Source organism: Cervus canadensis, chromosome 13 (assembly GCF_019320065.1).
Source record: "Cervus canadensis isolate Bull #8, Minnesota chromosome 13, ASM1932006v1, whole genome shotgun sequence".
In the NCBI taxonomy this organism is placed as follows: Eukaryota; Metazoa; Chordata; class Mammalia; order Artiodactyla; family Cervidae; genus Cervus; species Cervus canadensis.
Window position 1 is genome coordinate 18,477,743 of NC_057398.1, and position 26,773 is coordinate 18,504,515.

At 36.7% G+C, this 26,773-nt stretch overlaps 1 protein-coding gene and 1 non-coding gene across 2 annotated transcripts in view; both read left to right on the plus strand.

Moving 5' to 3' along the window:
- Positions 1–26,773, plus strand: part of ACBD6 (acyl-CoA binding domain containing 6) — a 194,559-nt gene that overhangs the window by 58,977 nt on the left and 108,809 nt on the right. The window contains exons 4-5 of the mRNA XM_043485031.1: positions 1,050–1,132; positions 16,479–16,584. Coding sequence (XP_043340966.1) covers positions 1,050–1,132; positions 16,479–16,584 — 189 coding nt within the window. The remainder of the gene's footprint in view (positions 1–1,049; positions 1,133–16,478; positions 16,585–26,773) is intronic.
- LOC122452671 lies at positions 12,619–12,816 on the plus strand. The gene has a single exon (XR_006272823.1). It is a non-coding gene; the product is annotated as a U2 spliceosomal RNA (small nuclear RNA).

Here is a 26,773-nt window from a genome sequence, read left to right on the forward strand (position 1 = left end):
ATAAAGTAAAACCCCTTCTTTAAAGTAAGGAGGGGAGAAAAAAACATGTATAGGGTAACTGTCTATATTTTTCAGACGTGAAACTATTTTTATAGTCAAATTAAATAATAAAAGTATTTAATTTTAACTCTAAGATGATGCTTTGGTTCAGAGTTTTAATTTTTGTTAGGTGTCCTGCCTAAAAACTGTAAATATTGCAAGAGATGCAGGCTTCTGAACAGGTTGCAGTTTGATCTTTAAAGCAATAACATTACAACATCCAAGTTCACTACTTCCATATACATGTTTTGGGAGAATCTTATTTTTAAGTTTATCTTAACTTTCTGCTTTTTGAGAACACAGAGGAACAGAGCCTACTAAAACTTGATTTTGGAAAGTGTTTCCATATGTTTACTTTTTTTTTTTTTTAGATCTCAACCTCCTTTCCTCTCTCCCTTCTTGCCACCTAAAAATATTTTCTTTATTTTTTATGGTTAAATTTTAACTTTTATTACAGCTTAGTTTCTTATTTGGGAACTTTGATTTTGTTAATTTAGATATGATTTTCCTGATCACATTCAGGTCTGGTATTTATATTTCATATTTGTTTTCATTTTTCCACACTGAATGCATGTGTTTTCTATAGTGAAAATAGCTAATATAATCAGCTAGGGGAATGGCTTTTAGGTGGCTCCAGAAGGCAATAGTGGAATAACCTTAGCTTGCTAGAGCTTGCTATTTGTTCTGCTGGTGTGATGACCTAAGCGTCCTCTTGCCTTTCTGATGCCATCCTAAAATTGTCACTTGGGACCTTGGAGAAATGGTGGATCATCAAATACTTAAGTGTTCCTTAGTTAGGTATTTAGTTAGTTAAGTCGCTCAGTCATGTCCGACTCTTTGTGGCCCCGTGGACTGTAGCCCACCAGGCTTCACCGTCCATGGGACTCTCCAGGCAAGAACACTGAAGTGGGTTGCCACTTAGCAGAGTATTATTTTGTAACTACTGTAAATGTACACTGCTTCAATCCATGTGTCTTTTTTCTACCTCTCTCCCCTTCTCCCCCCTACAGTCACCAGAGAAGAAAGGAAAAGAAGCAAATACGGGTTTTGGTGGGCCAGTTGTTAGTTCTCTGTATCACGAAGAAATCATCAGGTAAATTCTCTTGTCTTTAATAATAGGAGTATATACATATATGTGTATGTGCATATATATGTGTGTGTGTTCATTTAATCCTTAAAACTTTCATTTGAAGAACTCCTTTTTAACGTGAAACTGATTTGGTGGTATCTCTAGAAGGATAATAAATGGCACAAAATAAATTTTTATGTGTATAATTTTAAAAATCTGTGTCTGATTCAGTGTCAAAGAATAACCTTTCTCCCACATAAGTAGTTCATAGGGCAAGGTTTTGTGTCTCAGATCTAAAGCTATGGATTTTGGTTGTTGTTCTTACTAGTTTTCCTCAAAATATCATTATTTCTTTTGAATACTTTAATTTTTGTAGTTTATTTACTCTAGTTTCAAGTTAAAAATCATTTTGGAGTGTAAAATGGCACACTATGGAGAACAGTAGGGAGGTTCCTCAGAAAATTAAACAAAGAATTACCATATGATCCAGCAATTGTTTCTGGTTCTGTAGCCACAAGGATTGAAAGCTGAATTTCAAAGATATATTTGTATACCCATGTTCACAGCAGCACTGTTCACAATAGCAAAAGGAAGAAGGCACCTAAGTTAAGTGTCCATTGATGATGAATGGATACACAAAATGTGGTATTACATATAATGGAATATTATTCAGCCTTAAAAAGGAAGGAAAATCTGACACATGCTAGAACATGGATGAACCTTGAGGTCACTCTGCTAAGTGAAATAAAGCAGTCACAAAAGGATAAATACTGTATGATTCCACTATATAAGGTATCAAGAGAGGTCAAATTCATAGAATCGTGGTTGTCAGGAGTTGGAGGGTGTCAAAAATGTGGAGTTGTTTATTAAATGGGTGTAGAGTTTTAGTTTTACAAGATAAGAAACTTCTGGACACTGGTTGCACAACCATGTGAATACACTTAACACTACTAAGCTGTATACTTAGAGACGGTAAAGATGATAAATTTATGCTATGTATTTTTTACCAAAATTTAAACATTTTTAAAGGTCGTTTTGTATTATTTAACAAAGGTTTCGAATTTTATATGTTATGTATGAAATTTCTTGGACAATCATTTTCTTTAAACACTGTAAATCAAGAAAAGGATTCGGTCCTGCTTTAAAGCAGGTGACGTATTCTTCTAAGATTGTTGCTTTACAAGCAAAAACACAAAATCGGAACTTCTGATGCTCTTACCCTTTCTGCATTATCTGAACTTTACTTTTCTTACTTGTTAACATGAAATAAATGAGTTGTAATTTTCACGTGGAAATTGAGTTCGCCTAAATTGAAGGGAAATATCTATCTTCAGAGAATGAAGAGGAAATTGTACCAAAATTTGATGCTTCACTCTTTCAAAAGAGTTGTTGACGTTACTCACCACATAAAGAAGTAACGATAAGAATTCCCAAGTAGCATACTAGAAGGAAAGCTATTGATACCCCTATGAATCAGAAACTTTAAATGCTCATCGTTCTGGTTAATGACCAGATTCAAAACTAGCGGTCCTGTCTTGAATCTATTTGCATAGCAGGCACGTTGTTTTTACTTAGACTAAATGTTTGTTTGGGATGAGATAGTGGAAGCCTGATGGAGATTTGAGGGGGATAAAGAAAACCTTTTAAGAACGCTACTGACCTGAAGTACATTTGCCGCCATGATTCCTTTGAGGCACTGTGAGGACACTGAGAAGCCCCTCCAATTTTGAGGAAGCACAGCTGAAGAAAACATTTTCAGAGTTTAACTCCTTCTCTCCCTTAACACTTATAGGTTCAGAACGTGTTTTGGGGGTTCTTAATTTGTATATTCTGTACTTAGAGCTTCTAAAAAAATGGCATATTAGAACCTTAACCCTACTAATCAAAGTTTATTAAATGTTCAAATTAAGTCAGTAAATTTTTAAGAGTCATTTTTCTAAGAGGGATGGTTAGTCATTCTTTCTCTGTGTGAGCATAGTCTTTTGTTGATACCTTTGTTGTAGCATTTATGACATTATGCTGCACTGGATTATTATACTTTTTTTTTTTGCTTTTTTTTCCATTTATTTTTATTAGTTGGAGGCTAATTACTTTACAGTATTGTAGTGGTTTTTGTCATACGTTGACATGAATCAGCCATGGATCCACATGTGTTCCCCATCCCGATCCCCCCTCCCACCTCCCTCTCCACCCGATCCCTCTGGGTCTTCCCAGTGCACCAGGCCCAAGCACTTGTCTCATGCATCCAACCTGGGCTGGTGATCTGTTTCACCCTAGATAATATACATGTTTTGATGCTGTTCTCTCAAAACATCCCACCCTCACCTTCTCCCACAGAGTCCAAATGTCTGTTCTGTACATCTGTGGATTATTATACTTTTTAAAAATTTATCCTTTCTGCTAGACTTTTAGTCTTTGGAGAGCACACATCATATTTTATCCATCTGGGTATTCTCAGTAACTGGGGAAGTTCCAAGAACTTAGTAGGTACAGAGTAGAAGTGTCCAGAGCTTGGGAAGTATCCACAGCTACTTCCCCCGCAGAGCTGAGAGTTTGGTGACTGTACTCGCACCCATCATAAAGTGCAGAGTTGCTGGTGACATGCCCATCCTCACCTCTTCTTCTAAAGAAATGTACAGGCCACTTTCCTAGTTAGACAATTAAATGGATATCGTTTCTAAACTTTTTTTTTTTTTTCAAATCACTATATTTAACTTTCTAATACTATCAATCACTTATCTATAAATAGTGATTTTTATTTTGTATACTGATTTCCCAGACTCTAGTATACTGGGCTCCCAGACTCTAGTGTTTTTCAAGACACATTGAACACAGTTTCTTTCGTAATATCTAGTGACATAACTGATCACAGTAGCTCTGCAGAACAGAAAGCAAATCAAATGTACTCCAGTTGATCTGAGAGTAGATATCTGGGTACTTAGAATATTCCTAAGATAGAGTTAAGCTGAACTGGAAAAGTTAGCCTATCCTCTATCTAATTCCTACAGAAGTAACTCTTAGATTTAAGTCAGTATTTAGATTTTTGATCATGAGAAGCAATGATAAAATAATGTAGCTTTATTTTCAAGAAGTAGAAATTTTAATTCAACTCAGCACACATCTATTATATGAGTCTATATGAGGCAAAATATTGTGGGTATTTGTGCTGCTTAACTTCTTCATTTTTGAATAGTATGTTTTTGGTAATTTTGGCATCTACATGTGAGTATGTTTAATAAACCTTATTGATTAATTGAGTGAAATGTGAACCTCTGTTATTGGCAAAACTTTTACTCTGGCCTTATTTCATTGTTATCTAAGTATTAGTCTTTTTATGATATGATCTAAATCTTTGTATTCTGGAACATATTGTTGAGATAGGAAACAGTAAGGAATATGAGTGTGAGAGAGCCATCAAAAGCCTTCCTTTTAATTATAAACAGTAATTTTGTTACTACTACAGCAGATCCGAAATCACAGCAGCTAGTCATATTCTTATTTTAGAGAATTTATCCTGTAATGTAACAGAATTCCAGTATAACAAAGTAGATTATGATAAAAACTACTGTGTACTAAAACGTTGGGTTGCTCCATTAAAGGACTATAGAGTAGTCCCTATTGTTTCTTCAGTATAAGAATGCAGTTGCTTTCTTTGATTTCTTTCATCAGTGTTTTATAGTTTTCTATATGTAGGTCTTTTGTTTCTTTAGGTAGACTTATTCCTAAGTGTTTTATTTTTTTCGTCACAATGGTGAGTGGAATTGTCTCCTTGATTTTCTTTCTGTTTTCTTATTGTAAGTGTATAGGAATGTAAGGGATTTCTGTGTATTAATTTTATATCCTGTAACTTTATTCATTGATTAACTCTAGTAATTTTCTGGTAGTGTCTTCAGGGTTTTCTATGTAGAGGATCATGTCATCTGCAAACAGTGAGGGTTTTACTTCTTTTCCAATCTGGATTCCTTTTCTTTCTTTTTCTCCTCTGGTTGCTGTTGCTAAAACTTCCAAAACTATGTTGAATAGTAGTGGTGAGAGTGGGCACCCGCATCTTGTTCCTGACTTTACGGGATACGCTTTCAATTTTTTGCCATTGAGGATAATGTTTGCAGTGGGTTTATCATATATGGCTTTTATTATGTTGAGGTATGTTCCTTCTATGCCTGCTTTCTGGAGGGTTTTTATCATAAATGGATGTTGAATTTTGTCAAAGGCTTTCTCTGCATCCATTGAGATAATCATATGGTTTTTATCTTTCAATTTGTTAATATGGTGTATGCTTGCGTCCCTGGGATAATCCTTGCGTCCCTGGGATAAAGCCCACTTGGTCATGATGTATGACCTTTTTAATATGTTGTTGGATTCTGTTTGCTAGAATTTTGTTGAGGATTTTTGCATCTATGTTCACCAGTGATAATGACCTGTAGTTTTCTTTTTTTATGGCATCTTTGTCTTACACTGTTGGTGGGAATGCAAACTAGTACAGCCACTATGGAGAGCAGTATAGAGATTCCTTAAAAAACTGGAAACAGAACTGCCATATGACCCAGCAATCCCGCTGTTGGGGATACACACCAAGGAAACCAGAATTGAAAGAGACACATGTATCCTGGTGTGCATCGCAGCACTGTTTACAATAGCTAGGCCATGGAAGCAACCTAGATGTCCATCAGCAGATGAATGGATAAGAAAGCTGTGGTACATATACACCATGGAATATTACTCAGCTATTAAAAAGGACACAGTTGAATCAGTTCTAATGAGGTGGATGAAACTGGAGCCAATTATACAGAATGAAGTAAGTCAGAAAGAAAAACACCAATACAGTATATTAACGCATATATATGGAATTTAGAAAGATGGTAATGATGACCCTATATGCGAGATAGCAAAAGAGACACAGATATAAAGAACAGACTTTTGGACTCTGTGGGAGAAGGCGAGGGTGGGATGATTTGAGAGAATAGCATTGAAACATGTATATTGCCATATTGAAATAGGTCACCAGTCCAAGTTTGATGCATGAAACAGGGCACTCAAAACCAGTGCCCTGGGACAACCCTGAGGGATGGAATGGGGAGGGAGGTAGGAGGGGGTTTCAGGATCGGGGACACATGTACACCCATGGCTGATTCATGTCAATGTATGGCAGAAACCACCACAATATTGTAAAGTAACTAGCCTCTAATTAAAATAAATAAATTAAAAAAAAAAAATGCAGCTGCAACAATGAAAACAGGCTACTTGTTGAGGTTTATGGAGTCAAATTTTGCTTGTTCTTTGGTGAAATTTATTATCTGGTGTTTTATTTTTCCAAGAAAAAATAGTTCTTTAATTGAGATTCATTGGTTTCTTGGCAGGATTATGTTCAACTGAGGTAAAAGTGACAGGAGGAGTCCTTTTATAGTTTTAGAAACATCAAATGATAAACTTAGATGAAAAGCTTTCTTCTATAGAACCATTGTTTTTTTTCTTTTGAACCATTGGTTTTTTAAAAGAACATTAAAATGTATTTTGAATGTGTTTTTGAGTACTTTAATATATAAACTTCTAATTTTTTCCCACATTTTTGAAGATTAGGAAAATCGTTATCTAATGAACCCATTTACTAAGTAAGGCTTGGTCTCCAATGTTGTGGCAGTTTCCTGACGAAAATACATTGTAGGTGATAAGTTAAGGGCCCATTTTAGTTTTATTGTAAATGTTTCTGAACCAAGGGCCACTGGGGCCAGTTCTGAGCTTGCTCCCTACCTGTTTTGGTTCTGACCTTTATTTCCACTTTGTCACAGAAAATGACAATATAATGTCATAGGTACAGATCTCTGTGTTACTATTCCACAGCCCTGAAGCCAATTTCTCATTCTGAAGCTAGTTCATTGTTCTGTAATATAATGGAGGGGATATAAGGTGAGGCTAATTAAGTACAAAAAATTATGGAACCAAATTGCTGGAATTCAAATGCTGGTTCCATCTCTTTTTAGCTCTGTGACCTTGGACAAGTTATTTATCTCTAAAATGGGGATGATAATATTACCTTTTTCATATGACATTTTTGTGGATTGTATAAATATTTATACAGGGCATCCTAGAATAACATGCGGCACAAAATAGGTTACTTTGTAACTATTAGTTTTATTAGTATTGTTAGGAACATAGAGCCCCCCCAGGAGCGATCCAGGGCACAGGACTGATGGCAGGAGCCAAAAACACATGTCAGGACCTAACTATGGAGTTAGGTACAGGTTGTTTGCTTTTGCAGAAGAAAATGACAAACCAGGAAGGGAGAAATCTGTGTTTGGAACTATAGAACCAAGAGAGTAACAGGTCTTGTGACTCACGGTTACTCTAGTCTTGAGATCAGTTGTGTTTCATTTAAACTGCAGACTGGCAGAAAAAGCTCTGGTTAATAAGTATAAGGCTTTGTAAAGAGATGCTTCTGCAATGCATATACTGACTCACTAACAAGTAATCACTTTCAGTGACTTGTATAACTGAGAGGGTTTTACCTGGAGGTTGGCACATAAAGGGAGAAATCAGGGCATGATTTTAAAATACAACAAATGAAACGTGTACAATATCCAACCTACCCTGCAATTGATTTGATCTTCCTTGTTATATTCTGTAGTTTGATGCTACGTAATCTGTCAGAATTTTATTAATCCCACTTACACAGGCAGCCATCTGGACCTTCTCTAAGCAAGACCAGACCAGTATACAACTAAAATGATTGATGGGCTCTGGAATTGATTAGTTGTTCTGTGAGACAAATGAACTGTTTTGGCAGAAAATACCAGAGGTCACTGCCGTGGTCAGACACAAAAGCCTGTAGAATTATAAAGAGATGCTTTCATCATTGACTTATAAAGTTAAAATTTTTAAACTATAATAGATTCTGAAAATATTTTAGAAATATTTTTTCATTAGTTGCTCTCTAGACCTGATTCTAAAGTTGTAGACTGTAAGTATATATATATTAAAAAAAAAAAAAAACTAGAATAAAGGTGCTAATTTTGTGCTTTAATTTTGTGTTTCTGGTGAAAATATGAACTGGAATAAAACTAGTGTAAAAGCTATTCACTTATACATAAATTGTACTCTAAGATTTTCCTGAAAGAGATGTGATTGGAGAAAAAACTGCAGCATATATGGTTTTATTATAAGAGATTTATAAAACCAAATGGTATGAAATTCCATTTAATTATTTATTCAAAGCTTAACATTGTTATCAGCTTTTAACAAATCTGTTTAAGACTCTGAAGCATCCAGAGTGTGCATTACACATATTTTGTACTTAAAAGTTGAGTATTTGAATTTTTATGCTTTCAGTAGGCTACATCACTCTGGGATAATACTGTCCCACTGATATCACTGCTGTGAGCACCAAAAAGATTCTCCTGGTAGTTAGTAGTGAAACTCTCCCTATTTCACTGTGTTGCCTAGGATCAACATTGTGTTAACACTTTGGTGATAGGTGATAAATTGGATGACATATGTCTTGTTACATTCTGCTTATTCTTTGAGGACTGCACAAGTGTGTATAGGCAAGTGGGCAACTCTCCCCTGAGAATGTGATTGCTCAGAATGAACTTGAGTTATGGATTTATTCAGCCTGTAAAACCTCAGCTGGCATAAATAATTGAGAAAGCAAAGGTTTGTCTGTGGTGCATACCTCAGGGACTCATGGCTCCCTTCCTCCTCTCTACCTCCCTTTCTTATGAAAATGATCCCAGTTGCACTCCTAGATAATAACACACCAAGCAATTAAAAGCCATGGGTGGCTGGAGAGAGGAGAAAAGGTTTAGTTAATGAGCTTTTCCTCTTCCAGTGCCCATGAGAGCCTCAGGAATGACAAGGCGATTAAAGCGAAGAGATAATTATAGATTATGTGAAAATGGGTCCCTTGGGACGAGCAGGTCTTGACATAAACAGTAACTGTTGTAAGAGTCTCCTGGCTCTCATATTCACCCTTTTCTTACATGCTTTATTTAGCTCCTGTGTGCTCAGTGTCATGATGCCAACCAAGCATATAGGCAAGTCCACCTGTTTGCAGATCAACAGCCCTTGCTGAACAAGAGGTCATTCATCAACTAAAACCATCATCTTCTCTTCCTCTTTCCATCTCTTCTTTCTTTTTCCTCCCCCCTCATCCTTTCCTCGACTCTTCTTTTTCTGTCTCTTCCTTCTTCTAATCTTTTCCTTCTCTCTCTCTCTCATATCCTTATTCGTATGTAGTACCTTTGAAATGCTAGGCACTTAGTCTTGTTTAAGTCTTACAAAGTTTTGTGTGTGTGTGTGCTCACAAGTATAAAGATACATTAGTTATGGATGTACTATGTCTATTATAATAAAAGCTAGTCATATGTATTATAGATAATATAAATAAATGTTTTCTTCTGTTAAATGCTTTACATTTAAAGCATTTAAAGAAAGATATCTTAAAAGTGTTAGCAAAGATGTCAGTTTTGTGTGATAGACAAAGTCATCTTCTCATTGAATTGTTATCAGCTGTTCTCTCAATGCTGAAAGCAAGCAGTTTTGGTTCATTTCATTGCTTTGCAATTTGTGAAATCTTTGCTAATTGCATTGTATATATTAATAAATGCTGGTGTTTATTGAAATTTGAATTCTGTATAAAAAAAGACATTATTACATGATTTACATGGTTCTACTTTTTAAATTTTACCTAATACAAAATTTTATATATTCATTAGATAAATATTTTTAACAGTATATCATGTAAAGTATGCCATTCCTAGGCCTAAACATTGGTCTACCCTATCTCTTTCTCATCTTCTAACACATCAGAAATTCTGTTTCTTCATATTCAAAATAATCCAAATTCATCTGCCTCATCATCGTCACTATCCCACCTTTTGCATTAACATCACTACTCTACATCTCTTGGCCAGGACACTACAGAATGATTTGCAAACTGGATTCCTCACTTCCCTTGCTGTCTCCTCCAGATTTATAAATCAAATCTCCAATCACTTTCCTGCTTAAAACCCTTTAATGATTTCCCATAACACTTAGGATAGAATTTTAAAATCCTTAGCCTGTCTTGCAGGGCCCCTCATCATCTCATCTAATGCCAATTTTCCCCTTCCCAGTTGTCCACTTTGCTCCAACCAACTGGCCTATTTTATTTCCTTGAAGGTTCAATTAATATTTGTTGGGTAAATTGATTGAGAGTATTATATAAGAGTATGAAAAATGATTCTACCTTACAGCATATGCTAAAATCTTAAGCTAGTAATAATGTCAGCTAACATATATTGATCACATATTATATGTTAGTAACCATACTGCATGTGTTTTATATATATATTATTCCACTTAATCTTCAGAATGATCCTATGAGATGTAGGTATTGTAAATATCCCTGTTTTACAGATGAGGAAACTGAGGCTCAAAGAGGTTAGGTTACTTGCCCAAGGTGACAGGGTTAGTAATTCTGCTCTTAAGTGCTACACTGTATTGCTTCTGAGATGTTTGAGGAATCATTGTAATCTCCAATTACTGAAATTGAATTTGATAGTTGTTATTATATTAATATAGTGAGTATCTTCAGTTTACATTTTTTAATTAAATTTCTTTTCCATTTAGTGTTTTTAAAAATGTGCTTCACTGGTATAATTAGAGACTGTAGTCTTTCATTTATCAATATACTGATGATGATGTTTCCCTTAGATTAATTGTTTTTATTGATTTTAGACTTACCTTAATGGTTGAGAATGTAACTCATCTCTGTAGCCAAGAGATTCTATAGATTTTTCTGATGTGGGCACTGGTTTTAGAGGGATTGATCAGAACTGAACTACATTTTTCTTATGGACACTTAAAGTATCAGAAATTTTCAATCAACTTTTTTAGAGTTAAGCAGGTTTTAACAGGTGAAAATGCATTTTTAGTAACTAGTTTTTTTTTTTTAAATATAATTTATGCCTAAATAACCTTTCCAGTATAACAAGTTATCTACAAGAAGTACCTGGGGCATTGATCTCTTCTTTGTTATTGTTTGCGTGAAAAAATATGAGAAAAATATGTTAAAAATGTAAGTGGTTTCATTTGAAGGGACTGTTATCAACATATGTAAGATAGTAAATAGAACTTTTTTTATTTGAGGCTTTTAAGAATTTTCTGATCCTAGAACTAAATACACTGCATATGTAATCCAGTCAGAGAATAGTTATTACTTGGTGAAAGTTATTACTTAGTGCAATTCAGGAGACCCAGGTTCGATCCCTGGATCGGGAAGATTCCTTGGAGAAGGAAATGGCAACCCACTCCAGTATTCTTGCCTGGAAAACCCCATGGGCGGAGGAGCCTGACAGGCTACAGTCCATGGAGTCGCAAAGAGTCTCTGCGACATGACTGAGTGACTTCACTTTCTTTCTTTTCCTTTTATTCTGTTCTTCAAGATCCTTTAGTCACTTAGCTGGTTTGTCAGTATATTCTTCAAGCCTTGGTTGTAATGTCAACCCTTCTGTGATGCCCTCTTTGCTCATCTTTGGTTGAGTGGCCCACTCCTTGCGTTGGGCCTCTACTTTATAGAATATTGGGTTGGAGCAATGATATTTGAAAAACCTCTGCTGCTGTAGTCCCTGTGAGGATTTTGGAAGACTGTTCCCTTTTATATTTTTATGATACCTTCTAAAATGTTTTTTAATAACTTTTTTTAGCTGCGCTAAGTCTTCATTGCTGCGTGTGGGCTTTCTCTAGTTGCAGCGAGTGGGTCTACTGCCTATTTGCGGTGTGCGGGCTTCTCATTGTAGTAGCTTCTCTTGTTGAGGAGCCTGGGCTCTAGGGTGTGTGGGCTTCAGCGATTGTGGCTTGAGGGTTCAGTAGTTGTGGCACACAAACGTATTGCCCTGTGGCATGTGGGATCTCAGTTCCCGGACCAAGGATTGAATCCGTGTCCCCTGCATTGGCTGGCGGATTCTTAACCGCTATACCACCAGGCAAGTCCCAGCATCTAAAATTTTTATTTAAAAGTTTAAATAATTGCAAAGGGCATAATTTCCGACATTTTGTAAATAATGGAATTTTAAAATAAACATTCTTTTAGATGTATCCAACAGAATCTAAATACTATAACGACAATCCAGTTTTTTAAAATGTACTTTAATTGGAATATAATTGCTTTCCAATGTTGTTTGGTCTCTGCTGCACAACAGTGTGACTCAGCTCTAAGTGTACATATATCCCCCCTCTCCTGAGCCTCCTTCCCACCTGCCTGCCCCTCAGGTCATCCCAGAGCACCTGGCTGAGCTCCCTGCGCTACACAGCGGCCTCCCGCTAGCTGTCTATTTTATGCCTGACAGTGTGTATGTGTCAGTGCTAACTCTCTCCTTGCCTCCTGTGTCTCCATGTCTGCATCTCTATTCCTGCACTGCACATAGGTTTGTCAGTACCAGTTTTCTAGAAACAATGGTGCTGATAATCCATTTTTTAAAAAACATATGAGCATGCTACCATTGAGGAAACTTGGGAAAACAGAAGCAGCTCTCTGTATTATTTCTTACAGCTACATGTGAATCTTCAGTTGTCTTGAAATAGAAAGTTTACTTAAAAATAAAATTCTGACGTCCTCTATCCGAGGACAATATATTAAATGGATTTTTGGAACTAGGAATTGGAATAGGAGCTTGCTCCGTCCACTCCACGCATCGACCTGGTATTGCAGTACTTCCAGGAACGGTGCACCTCCCTTCGGGGGGAATAAACTTTGTCTCAAAAAAAAAAAAAAATAAAATAAAATTCTGATCTTGATTTTAAAGTATATGTTTAAGGTCTTCTTTGTGTTTTCATTCATTCAATAAATTTTAATTATGTATTGGAATGCTGTTTTAATATCAGATTGCTTGATAAATACAATGGGTTGAAATATTTACTGAATGTGTCTATTAAATAGATATCTGAGTTTATTACATAAATGTGTTTTTTAATTCTATAAGGTCAGTGAAAAGTAAATAGACTTTAGATGGCTCACCATGAAACCTAACTATCTGAAATAGTCTTTTGATAGGAAAATGCAATCTTTGTAGAAAGTGATGCAGATAGCATTTTTAGGCGTGAGCAAGAATCTCATCTTCCTGTGACTGATGAAAGACAACCATACTTAAACATCATCCCTCTCTTCCATGAGTGTGTGCCCTTACATTTCAAAAGAATGTCAAAGAACGTGTTGTGTGTGTGTGTGTTTTCATTCAGCTAAATGTATTTCCTGTCAAATTTAGTAAATTTGGAGTAATCTCAAGAGAGTCTTGCTGTCTTGTGCTATGGATAATGTGGGACATTCTTGGGGGTATTCATGAAAATAACTCATACTCATTTGTAGAGAATGGATATGATAATTTTATCACATTCAGCAGAGAAAAGGAGAAAGATAACTGGTAAGCATCAAAAGAGAAGGTAAAGTGAGAAGATGTAGAAGGGCACTAACATTTTTTAAGGCTCTGCTATATTTGGTTTGCACATGTCATTTCATTTAAGTACAGAGAAAAATTTCCTGTGGAAGACTGCATTAACTGGGAAATACAGAGGGAAAAAGAATTGGATTTGTATATTGTACATAATCTTGTCGGGGGCAAGATACAAGATACACAGATGTTGCTTCTGATGTTTCTCCCTTTTGACCACTAGGTGGTGACATTGTATAAAGACAGCTTGGTTGCTGGCATGCCAGTCAAAACATGCATGACTTGGTGTTAGATAACTCTATTTAAAAACTAAGCCCAAGTGTATCACTTAATTTTTTTAATTATTAGTCACTGAGCTTTGTAACACATTCGTGGTGATTTTATTGACTTTCCCATTTTATATTTAATTTACATTGTGTACTCTACCCTGAAGTATTTTATAAATACTTCTATGTACCTAACATACCTAGTAATGATAAACTACAGTTGATAAGCAGGTATACAGATGAAAAAAATGTCCTGACCTCCAAAAAATTCACATACCAAAAAAAAAATAATTGATATAAAGGATACATATTAAGAAACACTGAGAATATATTAAGCAATGGGAACATGTTAAATAAGTTTGTATTTTATTTACTCTCTTACTGCTTATGGCATAGGTGTACATGCCCAGTTAGGATTAAGGAGGAAGGGGACACCCAGAAGGTCCTCTCATTTCTGAATAACCCTCCAATGTTACTGGGTAAGGATAACCTATATCCCAAGGATCCTCCATACTTTCCTTTCTGTGCCCCACCACCAACTCCCCATTATTTTCAATTCAAAACAGTTGGTGAGAAGTATATTTTTTATTATGACTTAAAATGGCATAGTACTTTATCTCACAGTTGAAGTTGCTGCCTATTGGATTAGAGGGGTCTCTGTTATTGTATTGAAGGAAACTAGGCCCCTCGTATCCCCAGGTCAGAATGCTGAATGCACTTTTTTCATAGAAAGTATTTTTTGTGATAGTTAAATATAGCTAAAATAGTATTATATAAAGCCTTAATTTAAAAAATCAGACTTGTCCTTTTAGGGGTTTTGGTCTCAGACTTCTCTATTTTTTTTCCCTCCAGAGTAAATGATCTAGAAAAGCATTTTCTCTTCTGCAAATGAACATTTTCAAGAGATCATACTTTTTTTTTTTTTTTAAAAAAACATGATTTTTTTTCCTGGAGACTTAGCTCATTTTCTCTAGCTTGAGGTGGACTGTTTCTCCACTGTATTCTGATAGACCTTTTTAAAGATCCAGTTTCACATTATGTTAATAGTGTATGGATTTGGGGAACTTCTCTGGTGGTCCAGGAGCTAAGGGCTCCCAATGCAGGGGGCCCAGGTTCAGTCCCTGGTGGGGAAACTAGATCCCACATGCTGCAGCGAAGAGTTCACTTGCTGCAACTGGAAGATCCTGCATGCCACAACTAAAGATCAGAAATCACATGTACTGCAACTAAGACCCAGCACAGCCAAATAAATAAATGAAAATAAATACAGTTTTAAACTGTATAGATTTTAATCATTTCAGCTATACTGTACATGTACTGAACACAGAGTTTCTTTCTTATCCTTATTATCTGTTATAAACAGAATCTTGCCCAATGCCTTGCATGTAGTAGATTAGCAAATACATCAAATGCATAAGGGAATCTTAGATGGTAAATGCCACAGGATTGTGGTATGACTTAACTACCACTGACTGGGAAATAACTTTTTATAGGGTAAAAGTTATTGGCTTTTAAGATAGGAGACCTCCTATGGTCAGTCGCTTTAATTTCTGATAAATGGAAGCCATGGACTTACATTTATCAAAAATACTAGTTATAATTTTTGGAACTCAAATTGCATTCTTTTATGCCTGTTTGGAAAATTAAGCCCACATGTCGGACAGTTTCATTATTAATATTCCAAATTACCGATCCTTTGAGGACCTCATTGAAACTACCCACCCGCCTGTTCCCCTTGCTCCCTGCCAACACATTCATAAAAATGTATTATGCATTTGCATACATAATTCTGTATACTGTTTTAGAGGACTCATAGACCTCATGTCAAGAACTTCTGCTTTAGATTCTGCAGTAGATTACAGCTTACTAGTTGAAGATGTGGCTTGATATAATAGAAAAGTAGAAAAATGGACTATCTACAAAATCAGTTCGTCTGAGTGAGTTCTACCTCTTATTCTACCTTTGATAAATGTGATGCTATTTGACAGGTCATATAATGTCTCCATACTTGTTTATCTGTGCAGTGAAACTGTCGAATAAGAGTAAGTGAATTAGTACACTGAGGTACTTAGGGTAGTACTGGGTGTATAGTATGCTTCCCAGTCTTTATTTGTATTATCTCATGAAGGATTTCAGAATTTTGTGATGCTGTCATTATCTTTCCCTTAAGAAAATTACTTTGGTGTGCATGTATGTGTGTGTGTGTTGTGTGTATTTGTGTATAATTTTTAAAAACTTGGATAGCAACCAACTCATTCTGTTTTTCTGTAATAGAAGTAGTAAGTTTGTTCCGATCCTTTGCTACCTCTATACTGGCAATGGAAAATGACCTTCTCACTGCAGTGCTACAATTGAACATTCTGAGTCAGAGGATATATGTGCCTGTCTGTGTAAAAGCAACTGGGGAGAAAAAGAGCATTGAGAAAATCTACTCAAGATGTTTTATTAGTGTACTGGTATAACTTGTTAAAGCAGATGAAGCTTTTCTCTATAGTTGCTAAGAACCTTAGTTTTTTCAGAGATTGGATGTATTGTCTTCCTGAAAATCCACTACTGTTCCTGGAAAATTCTTTATAAAAACAGATTCCATTAATGTTTACAGCAAACAGATTGTATTAAAAATATGTAACTTTTCTGTGTTACCTATTAAGACAAAAACTTTTTTTTTTTGTTAACTCCAATTAGGGAAGAAGACAAAGACATATTTGATTACTGCAGGGAAAACAACATTGACCATATAACCAAAGTCATCAAAACAAAAAACATGGATGTGAATATGAAGGATGCAGAGGTATGAAACAAGTATATTGTTCTTTGCCCAGTAACTGTATTTCTAGAAAACTGTCAAAATCTTGGTCAATCCAATTATTTCAATGCAGGTCCACTATTTAAAGGGATCCTATACTAAATTATTTTGTAAAATATATTACTTATTGATTTGTTTTGTGAATAAAACTGTTCACATATTGAGCTTAAACTGTCCCTGAATTATAGTTGTTAAAAAAGAAGCAAAATTTGGTAATCACTTTGAATCATTTTTCTTTTTTTGAATCGTTTTCCTCATTCTGTGATAATGCGGTAAAGATGATTGAAATGACCATCTTCAATCAAAGGTGGCAAGTGTTAGGAAGAGGACATGCGGTGATCATAGATAATATGTAGAGTAGATAATTGACTTCTATATTAATTGAGAGCTCTCTGTACAGGTTAGCCTTTAATGTTATCTCACTTTTAGGCAACATCTTTCCTGTAATATGTTTTTTGTTGTTGTTGTTGTTTTTGTGTAATATGTTTTTATGACATCTGGAACTGAAAATGTAAGACTCTAATTCTACAGTAAAGGAAGACCAGTGTTACTGGTCCCATCTCTCTCTCCTCACTCTCTTCAGTTTGGTTCAGTTCAGTCGCTCAGTTTAGTTCAGTTCAGTCCCTCAGTTGTGTCCGACTCTTTGAGACCCCATGAATCGCAGCACGCCAGGCCTCCCTGTCCATCACCAACTCTCGGAGTTTACTCAAACTCATGTCCATCGAGTCGGTGATGCCATCCAACCATCTCATCCTCTGTCGTCCCCGTCTCCTCCTACCCCTAATCCCTCCCAGCATCAGGGTCTTTTCCAATGAGTCAAATCTTTGCATGAGGTGGCCAAAGTATTGGAGTTTCAGCTTCAGCATCAGTCTTTCCAATGAACACCCAGGACTGATCTCCTTTAGGATACACTGGTTGGATCTCCTTGCAGTCCAAGGGACTCTCAAGAGTCTTCTCCAACACCACAGTTCAAAAGCATCAATTTTTCGGCATTCAGCTTTCTTCACAGTCCAACTCTCACATCCATAAATGACCACTGCAAAAACCATAGCCTTGACTAGACTGACCTTTGTTGGCAAAGTAATGTCTCTGCTTTTTAGTATGCTATCTAGGTTGGTAGGTTGGCCTCACTGTCTTAACAAAAGTTATTATCACAGCATTTAGTTTCAATTTTCTTCTTGAATCTCTAGTGTATCAATGTTTTTATTATTGTTACAAATTATAGTATAATTATGTAATATAGTCAATTATAATATGGTTATAATGTAACTATGTTATTATGACTATGTAAATATTGTTTGCTCAGCTATGGACTGTGCTATATGTATTAGTCAACTTTTTGCTATAGCAAAAAAAGAAAAATTTCAGTAGCTAACAACATTTATTTATTGTTCATGTTTCAAAAGACCAGTTGAGACTCTGCTGGGTTCTGCTAGCCTTGTCAGTGCTCAGTTCATCTTGATTTCACCTTTTCTCATTTGAGATCTAATCCCAATGGATAGACCCTAGGTGGGGCAGACAAAACCAGATCCCACAAATACATTTAAAGTTTTCCTTGACTCTAGTGTGTGTCACATCTCCCTGTTTTCCTTTGTCTAAAACAAGTCACAAGGCCAAGACCCAGGTCAGTATAATAGGAAGTCTGCTCTGATTACAGGGACGCAAGGCAAGGGTAAAAAGTGAACGAATAAATTATGTAACCATGAATAATGCAATCTACATTCCATGGTACAACATTTTGTTTTTCTTAAAGTTAATAGTGGCCTCTCTATTTGCTTTTATACTTTTCTTGGTCTTCTATATTCCTATTAACTCTTCCCACAATTTGCCCAAGAGGTCTTCTCATGCAGTCAATCCATGTTTTTCCTTTTTTTTTCCTGAGGAGTATCCCTCTGGAGCCTTCCTTCCTTCGTTCCTCCTTCTTCATCTCTAGTCTGGACTGGTTGCTCTCTCAGCCTCTCGCACAGATGTCATTCTAGCATTACGTTTTACCATTGTCCTCGGAATTCTCTTCCCCTTTCTTCTGGATTTTCCTGTTTTCTGGATCCTAGGTCTTCACCTTTTATTGTTTACTTCAGTTTTGTTGGAGTGTCTCCTCCTCTAGCTTCCTCTTTTATTTATTTCCTGGTTTTGAAGGAGCATTTCCTTCAGTAGTTTCCTGGGAAAGGTAAATGTCTTGAGAACTTCCTTGTTGAAAATGTTTCTGTCAGAGCTCTTGACATATCCCACATGCTCAATAAAGATTTGATCAATTGTGAATTAACGAATGATAGAATGAATGAATAAGCAGAAGCAGTATAGTATAATGGTGACGAGCTGGACTGCCTGGGTTCAAGGGCTAGTAGTATCACTTCCTAGCTATATGACCTTTGTCAAGTTTATTCTGTCTCCTAATGTGTTTCCTAATGTGTAAAATGAGAATAGTACCTGTGTCAGAAATATTGTGAGTATTAAATGAGTTAATGTATATAAAGGACTTAAATAGTACCTGAAACACATACACCAGGACATCAATAAATGTCTTGATTATCCTTAGTGAATAATATGAATAAAGGATGATGATATAATGAAGAAATCACTTAATTCTTTTTTCTAAGACTTAAATTTTTTTTTAAGAGCAGAGCAGTTTTAGGTTTTATAATAAACTTGAGAGGAAGGTAGACATGGTACATTTTTTTTTTAAACCCAGGATGTACATTGATACATCATAATCACCCAAAGTCCATAATTTACTTTAGGGCTCACTCTTTGTGCTGTACATCCTATGTATCTGGATAGATGTATAATGACATATTCTTCATTACAGTATCATACAGAGTATTTTCATGACCCTAAAAATCCTATGTGCTTGCCTATTTGTACCTCCTGCTCCCCCTGCAACAACTGATCTTTTTCTTGTCTCCATAGTTTTGCCTTTTCTAAAATGCCATATAGTTGGAATCATACGACATGTAGTCTTTTCAGATTGGCTTCTTTCACTTAGTAATATACAGTTGAGTTTCCTCCATATCTTTTGACGGTTTGATAGCTCATTTTCTTTTTTGTTGTTATTCAGTTGCTCAGTCGTGAGACCCTTTGTGGCCCCATGGACTGCAGCACTCCAGGCTCCCCTGTCCTTCACTATCCCCTGAGTTTGTGCAAACTCATGTCCATTGAGTCAATGATGCCATCCAACCATCTGATCCTCTGTTGCCCCCTTCTACTGCCTTCAATCTTCCCCAGCATCAGGGTCTTTTCCAATGAGTTGGCTCTTAGCATCAGGTAGCCCGAGTATTGGAGCTTCAGCTTTAGCATCAGTCCTTCCAATGAATATTCAGGGTTGATTTCCTTTAGGATGGACTGGTTGGATCTTCTTGCAGTCCAAGGGACTCTCAAAAGTCTTCTCCAGCCCCATAGTTTGAAAGCATCAGTTCTTTGGTGCTCAGCCTTCTCTATGGTCCAACTCTCACATCCGTACATGACTACTGCAGAAACCATAGCTTTGACTATATGGACCTTTGTCAGCAAAGTGAAGTCTTTGCTTTTTAATACACTGTCTAGGTTTGTCATAGCTTTTCTTCCAAGAAGCAGGCATCTTTTGATATCATGGTTGCAGTCACTGTCTGCAGAGATTTTGGAACCCAAGAAAATGAAGTTTGTCACTGTTTCCATCTTTCTTCTTCTGTTTGCCATGAAGTGATGGGACCGGATGCCCTGATCTTCATTTTATGAATGTTGACTTTTAAGCCAGTTTTTTTCACTCTCCTCTTTCACCTTCATTAAGAGGCTCTTTAGTTCTTCACTTTGTGCCATTAGAGTGGTGTCATCTGCATATCTGAGGTTATTGGTATGTCTCCTGGCAATCTTGCTTCCAGCTTGAGCTTCTCCCAGCCTAGCATTTCGCATGATATACTCTGCATATAAGTTAAATAAACAGCATGAAAATGTATAACTTTGATGAACTCCTTTCCCAATTTTGAACCTGTTCATTGTTCCATCTCCAGTTCTAACTGTTGCTTCTTGACCCGCATACAGGTTTCTCAGGAGGTAGGTAGGTAAGTTAAGGTAGGTAATTCTCTTTAAGAATTTTCCACAGTGTGTTGTGATCCACACAGTCAAAGGATTTAGCGTAGTCAATGAAGTAGAAGGAGATGTTTTCTGCAATTCCCTTGCTTTTTCTGTGGTCCAGTGGATGCTGAAAATTTGACCTCTGGTTCCTCTGCCTTTTCTAAATCCAGCTTGTTTATCTGGAAGTTCTGGATTCATCTACTGTTGAAGCCTAGCTTAAAGAATTTTGAGCATGACCTTGCTAGCATGTGAAATAAGTGCAGTTGTGCAGTAGTCTGAACATTCTTTGTCATTGCCTTTCTTTGGGATTGAAGTGAAAACCGACCTTTTCCAGTCCTGTGGCCACTGCTGAGTTTTCCAAATTTGCTGGCATATTGGGTGCAGCACTTTCACAGCATCATCTTTTAGGATTTGAAATAGCTCAGCTGGAATTCCATCACCTCCACTAGCTTTGTCTGTAGTAATGCTTCTTAAGGCCCACTTGACTTCACACTCCATTGGCTCTAGGTGAGTGACCACACCATCATGATTATCTGGGTCATTAAGACCTTCTTTGTATAGTTCTTCTGTGTATTCTTGCCTCCTCTTCTTAATATATTCTGCCTCTGTTAGGTCTATACCATTTCTGTCCTTTATTGTGCATCATCTTTGCATGACATGCTACCTTGGTATCTCTAATTTTCTTGAAGGGATCTCTGGTCTTTCCAATTGTATTGTTTTCCTCTATTTCCTTACATTGTTCACTTAAGAAGGCTTTATCTCTCCTTGCTGTTCTTTGAACTCTGCATTCAGATGGGTGTATCTTTCCTTTTCTCCTTTGTCTTTTAGCTTCTCTTCTCAGCTATTTGTAAGGCCTCCTCAGACAACCATTTTGCCTTTTTGCATTTCCTTTTTTTGGGTATGGCCTTGATCACTGCCTCCTATAAAATGTTACTAACCTCTGTCCATAGATCTTCAGGCACTCCATCAGGTCTAATCCCTTAAATCTACTTGTCATTTCCACCTATATAATCCTACAGGATTTGATTTAGGTCATATCTGAATGGTGTAGTGGTTTTCCCTACTTTCTTCAACTTAAGTCTGAATTTTGCAATATAGAGTTATGATCTAAGCCGCAGTCAGCTTCCTGTCTTGTTTTTGCTGACTGTATAGAGCTTCTCCATCTTCAGTTCCAAAGAATATAATCAATCTGATTTCTGTATCGACATTTCCTTTTAGCATCCAAGAATATCCCATTGTCTAGATGTTCCACAATTTATTTATCCATTCACCTCCTGAAGGACTGTCCTTGGCTGCCTCTGAGTTTTAGCAGTTATGAATAAAGCTGCTATAAACATCCATGTGAAGATTTTGTGTGGACATAAGTTTTCAGTTCCTTTGGGTAAATAAGGAGAAGTATGAATTCTAGATCATATTGTGAAAGTGGAGTCGCTCAGTCATGTCCGACTCTTTGTGACCCCGTGGACTGTAGCCCACCAGGCTCCTCTGTCCATGGGGTTCTCCAGGCAAGAATACTGGAGTGGGTTGCCATTTCCTTCTCCAGGGGATCTTCCCGACCCAGGGATCAAACCCAGGTCTCCTGCATTGCAGGCAGACGCTTTAACCTCTGATTCCATTTTCTTTCCCCTCTTAGCATATCAGTTATGCTTTTTCTAACCTTTTATAGTGGTTGCCCTAGGGTTTGCAGTATACATTTATAACTAATCCAGGTCCACTTTCAAATAACATGATACCATTTCATGGGTAATGTGAGTGCCTTATAAAAAAAATATTCCTAATTCCTCCCTCCTGCCCCTTGTATCACTGCTGCCACTCATTTCACTTAAATAAAAGCATACATAGGCATATGTACATGCATACAGTGTATGCTTGTGTATATATTTGTATGCATATAAGATATGAAACATAAGCTTGTATAATCAAATTCACTATATAAGATAAGATACCTAAGCTTGTATAATCAAATACGCTGTTGCTATTATTTTGAACAAACTGTTAAGTCAATTAAGAATTTTTTATTGTATCTTCACTATTCTTTCTCTGATGCTCTTTCTTTATGTAGATCCAGTTTCTAACCTACATTGTTTTCATTCTCTCTAATAAGTATCTCTCAATATTTCTTGCAAGGCAGGTCTGCTGGCAACAGATTTCTCCAATATTTGTTTGAGACAATCTTTATTTCTTCTTCACTTTTGAAGGATAATTTCTCAGGATGCAGAATTCTGGGTTAGCAGGGGTTTTCCCTCAGCACTTTCAGTGTCACTCCACTCTTCTTGCTTGCATAGTTTCAGAAGAGAAGTCTGATGTAATTGTTTTCTCTATAAGCAGTGTATTTTTTTCTTTGGCTTCCTTCAGGATTTTTCTTTATCTTTGATTTTCTTTAATTTGAAAATGATATGCATAGTGTAGTTTTTGAAGTATTTATCTTGCTTGGTGTTCTCTGAGCTTCCTGGATCTGTGGCTTAGCATCTGGCGTTAATTTGAGGAATTTCAGTTATTGTTTCAGGTATTTCTTGTGTTCCTTTCTCTGTTTCTTCTCCTTCCGGTATCCCCAACTATGCATATGTTACATCTTTTGCATTTGTCCCACAGCCCTTGGATATTCTGTTCTGTTTTTTGTTATTGTTGTTGTTTCCTGTCTTTGTTCTCTTTGCTTTTCAGTTTTCAAGGATTCTGTTGATACATCTTCTAGCTCAGAGATTCTTTCTTCAGCCATTTCTGGTAAGCCTGTCACAGGCATTTTAAATTTCTGTTTTAAATTTTAAATTTTAATTTTTAAATTTTAAATTTCTGTTGCAATGGGTTTATTTTTTTAATCTCTAGCATTTCTTTATGGTTCTTTATTCAGATTTCCACTTCTCTGCTTACATTGTCCATCTGTTCTTTTTCTTTTTTAGATATTTATCTATTTGGTTGCCTTGGGTCGTAACTGTGGCACACAGGATCTTCACTGCATTATTCAGGGTCTTTTGTTGCAGTGCACGGACTCTTTAATTGTGGCAGAGGGGTTTAGTTGCTCCGCAGCAAGTGGTATCTTAGTTTCCTGACCAGAGATCGGGAAGCCACGTTTTCTGAACTGCAAGGTGGATTCTTAACCACCGGACTGCCAGGGAAGTCTCTGTCCATCTGTTCTTGCATGCTGCCAGCTTTGTATATTAGAGCCCTTAGCATATTAATCATTGTTGTTTTAAATTCTCCATCTGATAATTCCAACATCTCTGCTCTGTTTCATTCTGATGTTTATTCTGTCTCTTCAAATGGTGAATTTTCTGCCTTGTGGTTTGCCATGTAATTTTTATTGATAGCTGGATGTGATATACCAGATAAAAGGAACTGCTGTAAATAGGCCCTTAGTAATGTGTTGGTGTGAAAAACTGACTTATTTGAAGAGACCCTGATGCTGGAAAAGATTGAAGACGGGAGGAGAAGGGGACGACAGAGGATGAGATGGTTGAATGGCATCACCAACTCAATGGACATGAGTCTGAGTAAGCTACAGGAGTTGGTGATGGACAGGGAAGTCTGGCATGCTGCAGTCCATGGGGTCACAAAGAGTCAGACATGACTGAGCGACTGAACTGAAATGACTGAATGTGTTGGTGAGGGGTTGGGTAGAGTAAGTGTTCTGTGGTCCTATCATTAGGTCTCAGTTCTGTAGTGAGCCTGTGTCTCTGAACTGGGACTCTCACAAATGTTTCTCTCTCTTCTTTTTTTAATCCCTCTTTCAATGGGCCAGATGACTAGAGTGGACTGGAGGTGGCTATTTCCCTTCCCCCAGGTCAGTTAGACTCTGATAATACCCCAACAGGTTAGATGCTGGTTAACCTTTTCCTCTAAAGGCAGGCCTTTTCAGGGCATATTTCAGAATGGATCATTTCCCTTTCCCCTACCCGAAGCATGAGAGGATGTTTCTCTGACATTTATTATCAGAGAATCTGGTCATGCTCCTGGAGGTAAATCTCACATTATTGGGGGGCTGTGTTTGGAAGAGTTGAGTAGATGCCTTTGGAGTTTTAACCCTCAGAGTTGTCTGCACTGAGCCTCCAACGGTTTATCAATCATAGCCAGGTTTTCCTACCTGGAACTGGTTCCCCGGGTGGTGTCCACTTGTAAGGCTGTGCTCCAGGCCGTCAGGTTCACCTGTCTCTCTAGTCTCAGGGCCAGTGGTTTCCCTTGTGCACTCCTGTCTCTTCTGGACCCAAGAAGAATCGTTGATTTTTCAGTCTCTTCAGCTTTTTGTTTGTTAAGGTGGAGTGACAACTTCCTAGCTTTTTATATGTGGAACTGGAAACCAGAAGCCCACTTAACTTTTCAAGGTCACTTTTTCACTGGAAATGATTGTGTGTGTACTATATGATCCCTACTAGAATTCTCCATCTTTCAAATAATACTGTTTTATACAATGTGAGTTATAGTTTACAGAGTACTTTCACCACATTCACAACTCTGTAAGGTACTTCCACTTTTTTTTACCATGTTGTCTTCACGAGAGCTCTGAAAGGCTATCCTTATTTTTCAGACAAGAACTGCTTCAGATATGTACATGTTACTTGTTCAAGTACATACAACTGCTGAGTCTAAAGGAGTGAAATGTAGTTCTGAGAGAGTGTTCTTTTCACCACTGAATTTAAGAAGGATAATCAGTTTCCAGTCATCCCTGCTAGTGTTATGCTCTGACTTGCAACAATTTCTTTTATAAAATAGTTAAATTCACATGTGACCTCTGCAGAGATCATTGGACAGCAGTAATAGGGATAAAATAAATGTCTAGATCACAAATGGCTTACACTAAACAACACCGTTTTTTATGTGTGAAAATGAAAGAAAGCCTTGTAAAATGCTTTGCTTCCCTCATTTAGTGACTTTGATACAGTGCAGTTTCCCAGGTCTTCCAGTTTGTTACCCATGCAGCTACCTTTACCCCCAGCCTGCCAGAACATTGTGTTTCCATGAACAGATGAAGTGCTTACACATTCATAGACTGAGACACCCTGAATTCAGTTGGGTTCTCTCATTGCTCCAAGCAGATTTCTGCCCTTTCAGCCATGACAACTCAGGCTGGGCTTTGAATACTGATGGCAAGCCCTTTTATTATTAATCAGGGATTTGTATGAATTAATTTAAGAACATGAGGGAAATGGGAGCTTAAAATTAGAATCAAACTTAACATCCTAAATGAAATAAAGGGTACTGCTTCATGACATTTAAAGCTCTAGCAAATGAAACAACTTTGTAATCTTTGATGGTGGATTAAAAGTATATAATCTGAAAGTTAACTTTCTAGCTAAATACTTTTAACCTCTTTATCAGAAAAAAGACATTTCCCTACTATAATAAGTTGGGTAACAATTAAAATTTTGAAAAGACTTCTAGTTCTTCTGGTGTTTGTCTATCTAATATTTGAACTTGAGATATTTCACTACTGATTGCCTAAGATTCTGTGGGATGGTGTATGACTTCATTTAAAATGTCCACCCATACTAACACATATATATGGAATTTAGAAAGATGGTAACGATAACCCTATATGCAAAACAGAAAAAGAGACACAGAAATACAGAACAGACTTTTGAACTCTGTGGGAGAAGGTGAGGGTGGGATGTTTCAAAAGAACAGCATGTATACTATCTATGGTGAAACAGATCACCAGCCCAGGTGGGATGCACGAGACAAGTGCTCCAGCCTGGTGCACTGGGAAGACCCAGAAGAATCGGGTGGAGAGGGAGATGGGAGGGGGGATCGGGATGGGGAATAAGTGTAAATCTATGGCTGATTCATATCAATGTATGACAAAACCCACTGAAATGTTGTGAAGCAATTAGCCTCCAACTAATAAAAAAATTAAAAAAAAAAAAATGTCCACCCAGCAGATTCACCCCAATTTCAGTCTTTCCCTAAGATGATAAAAATTACATTTATTACACTTAAAATGTTCTGTGAGCACATAAAGAAATTTAATAATAGTCATAATATGATAAGCTATATTTGCACCCCATATATTGAAATAAATATTATTATTATATTGCCTAAAATGCTTAGATTTGAATCTGTAGATATCATAGCACATGAACATATATAAAAAATGCTTTTTAAGTAAAATATTCCTATTTTATAATGAAGTTATTTT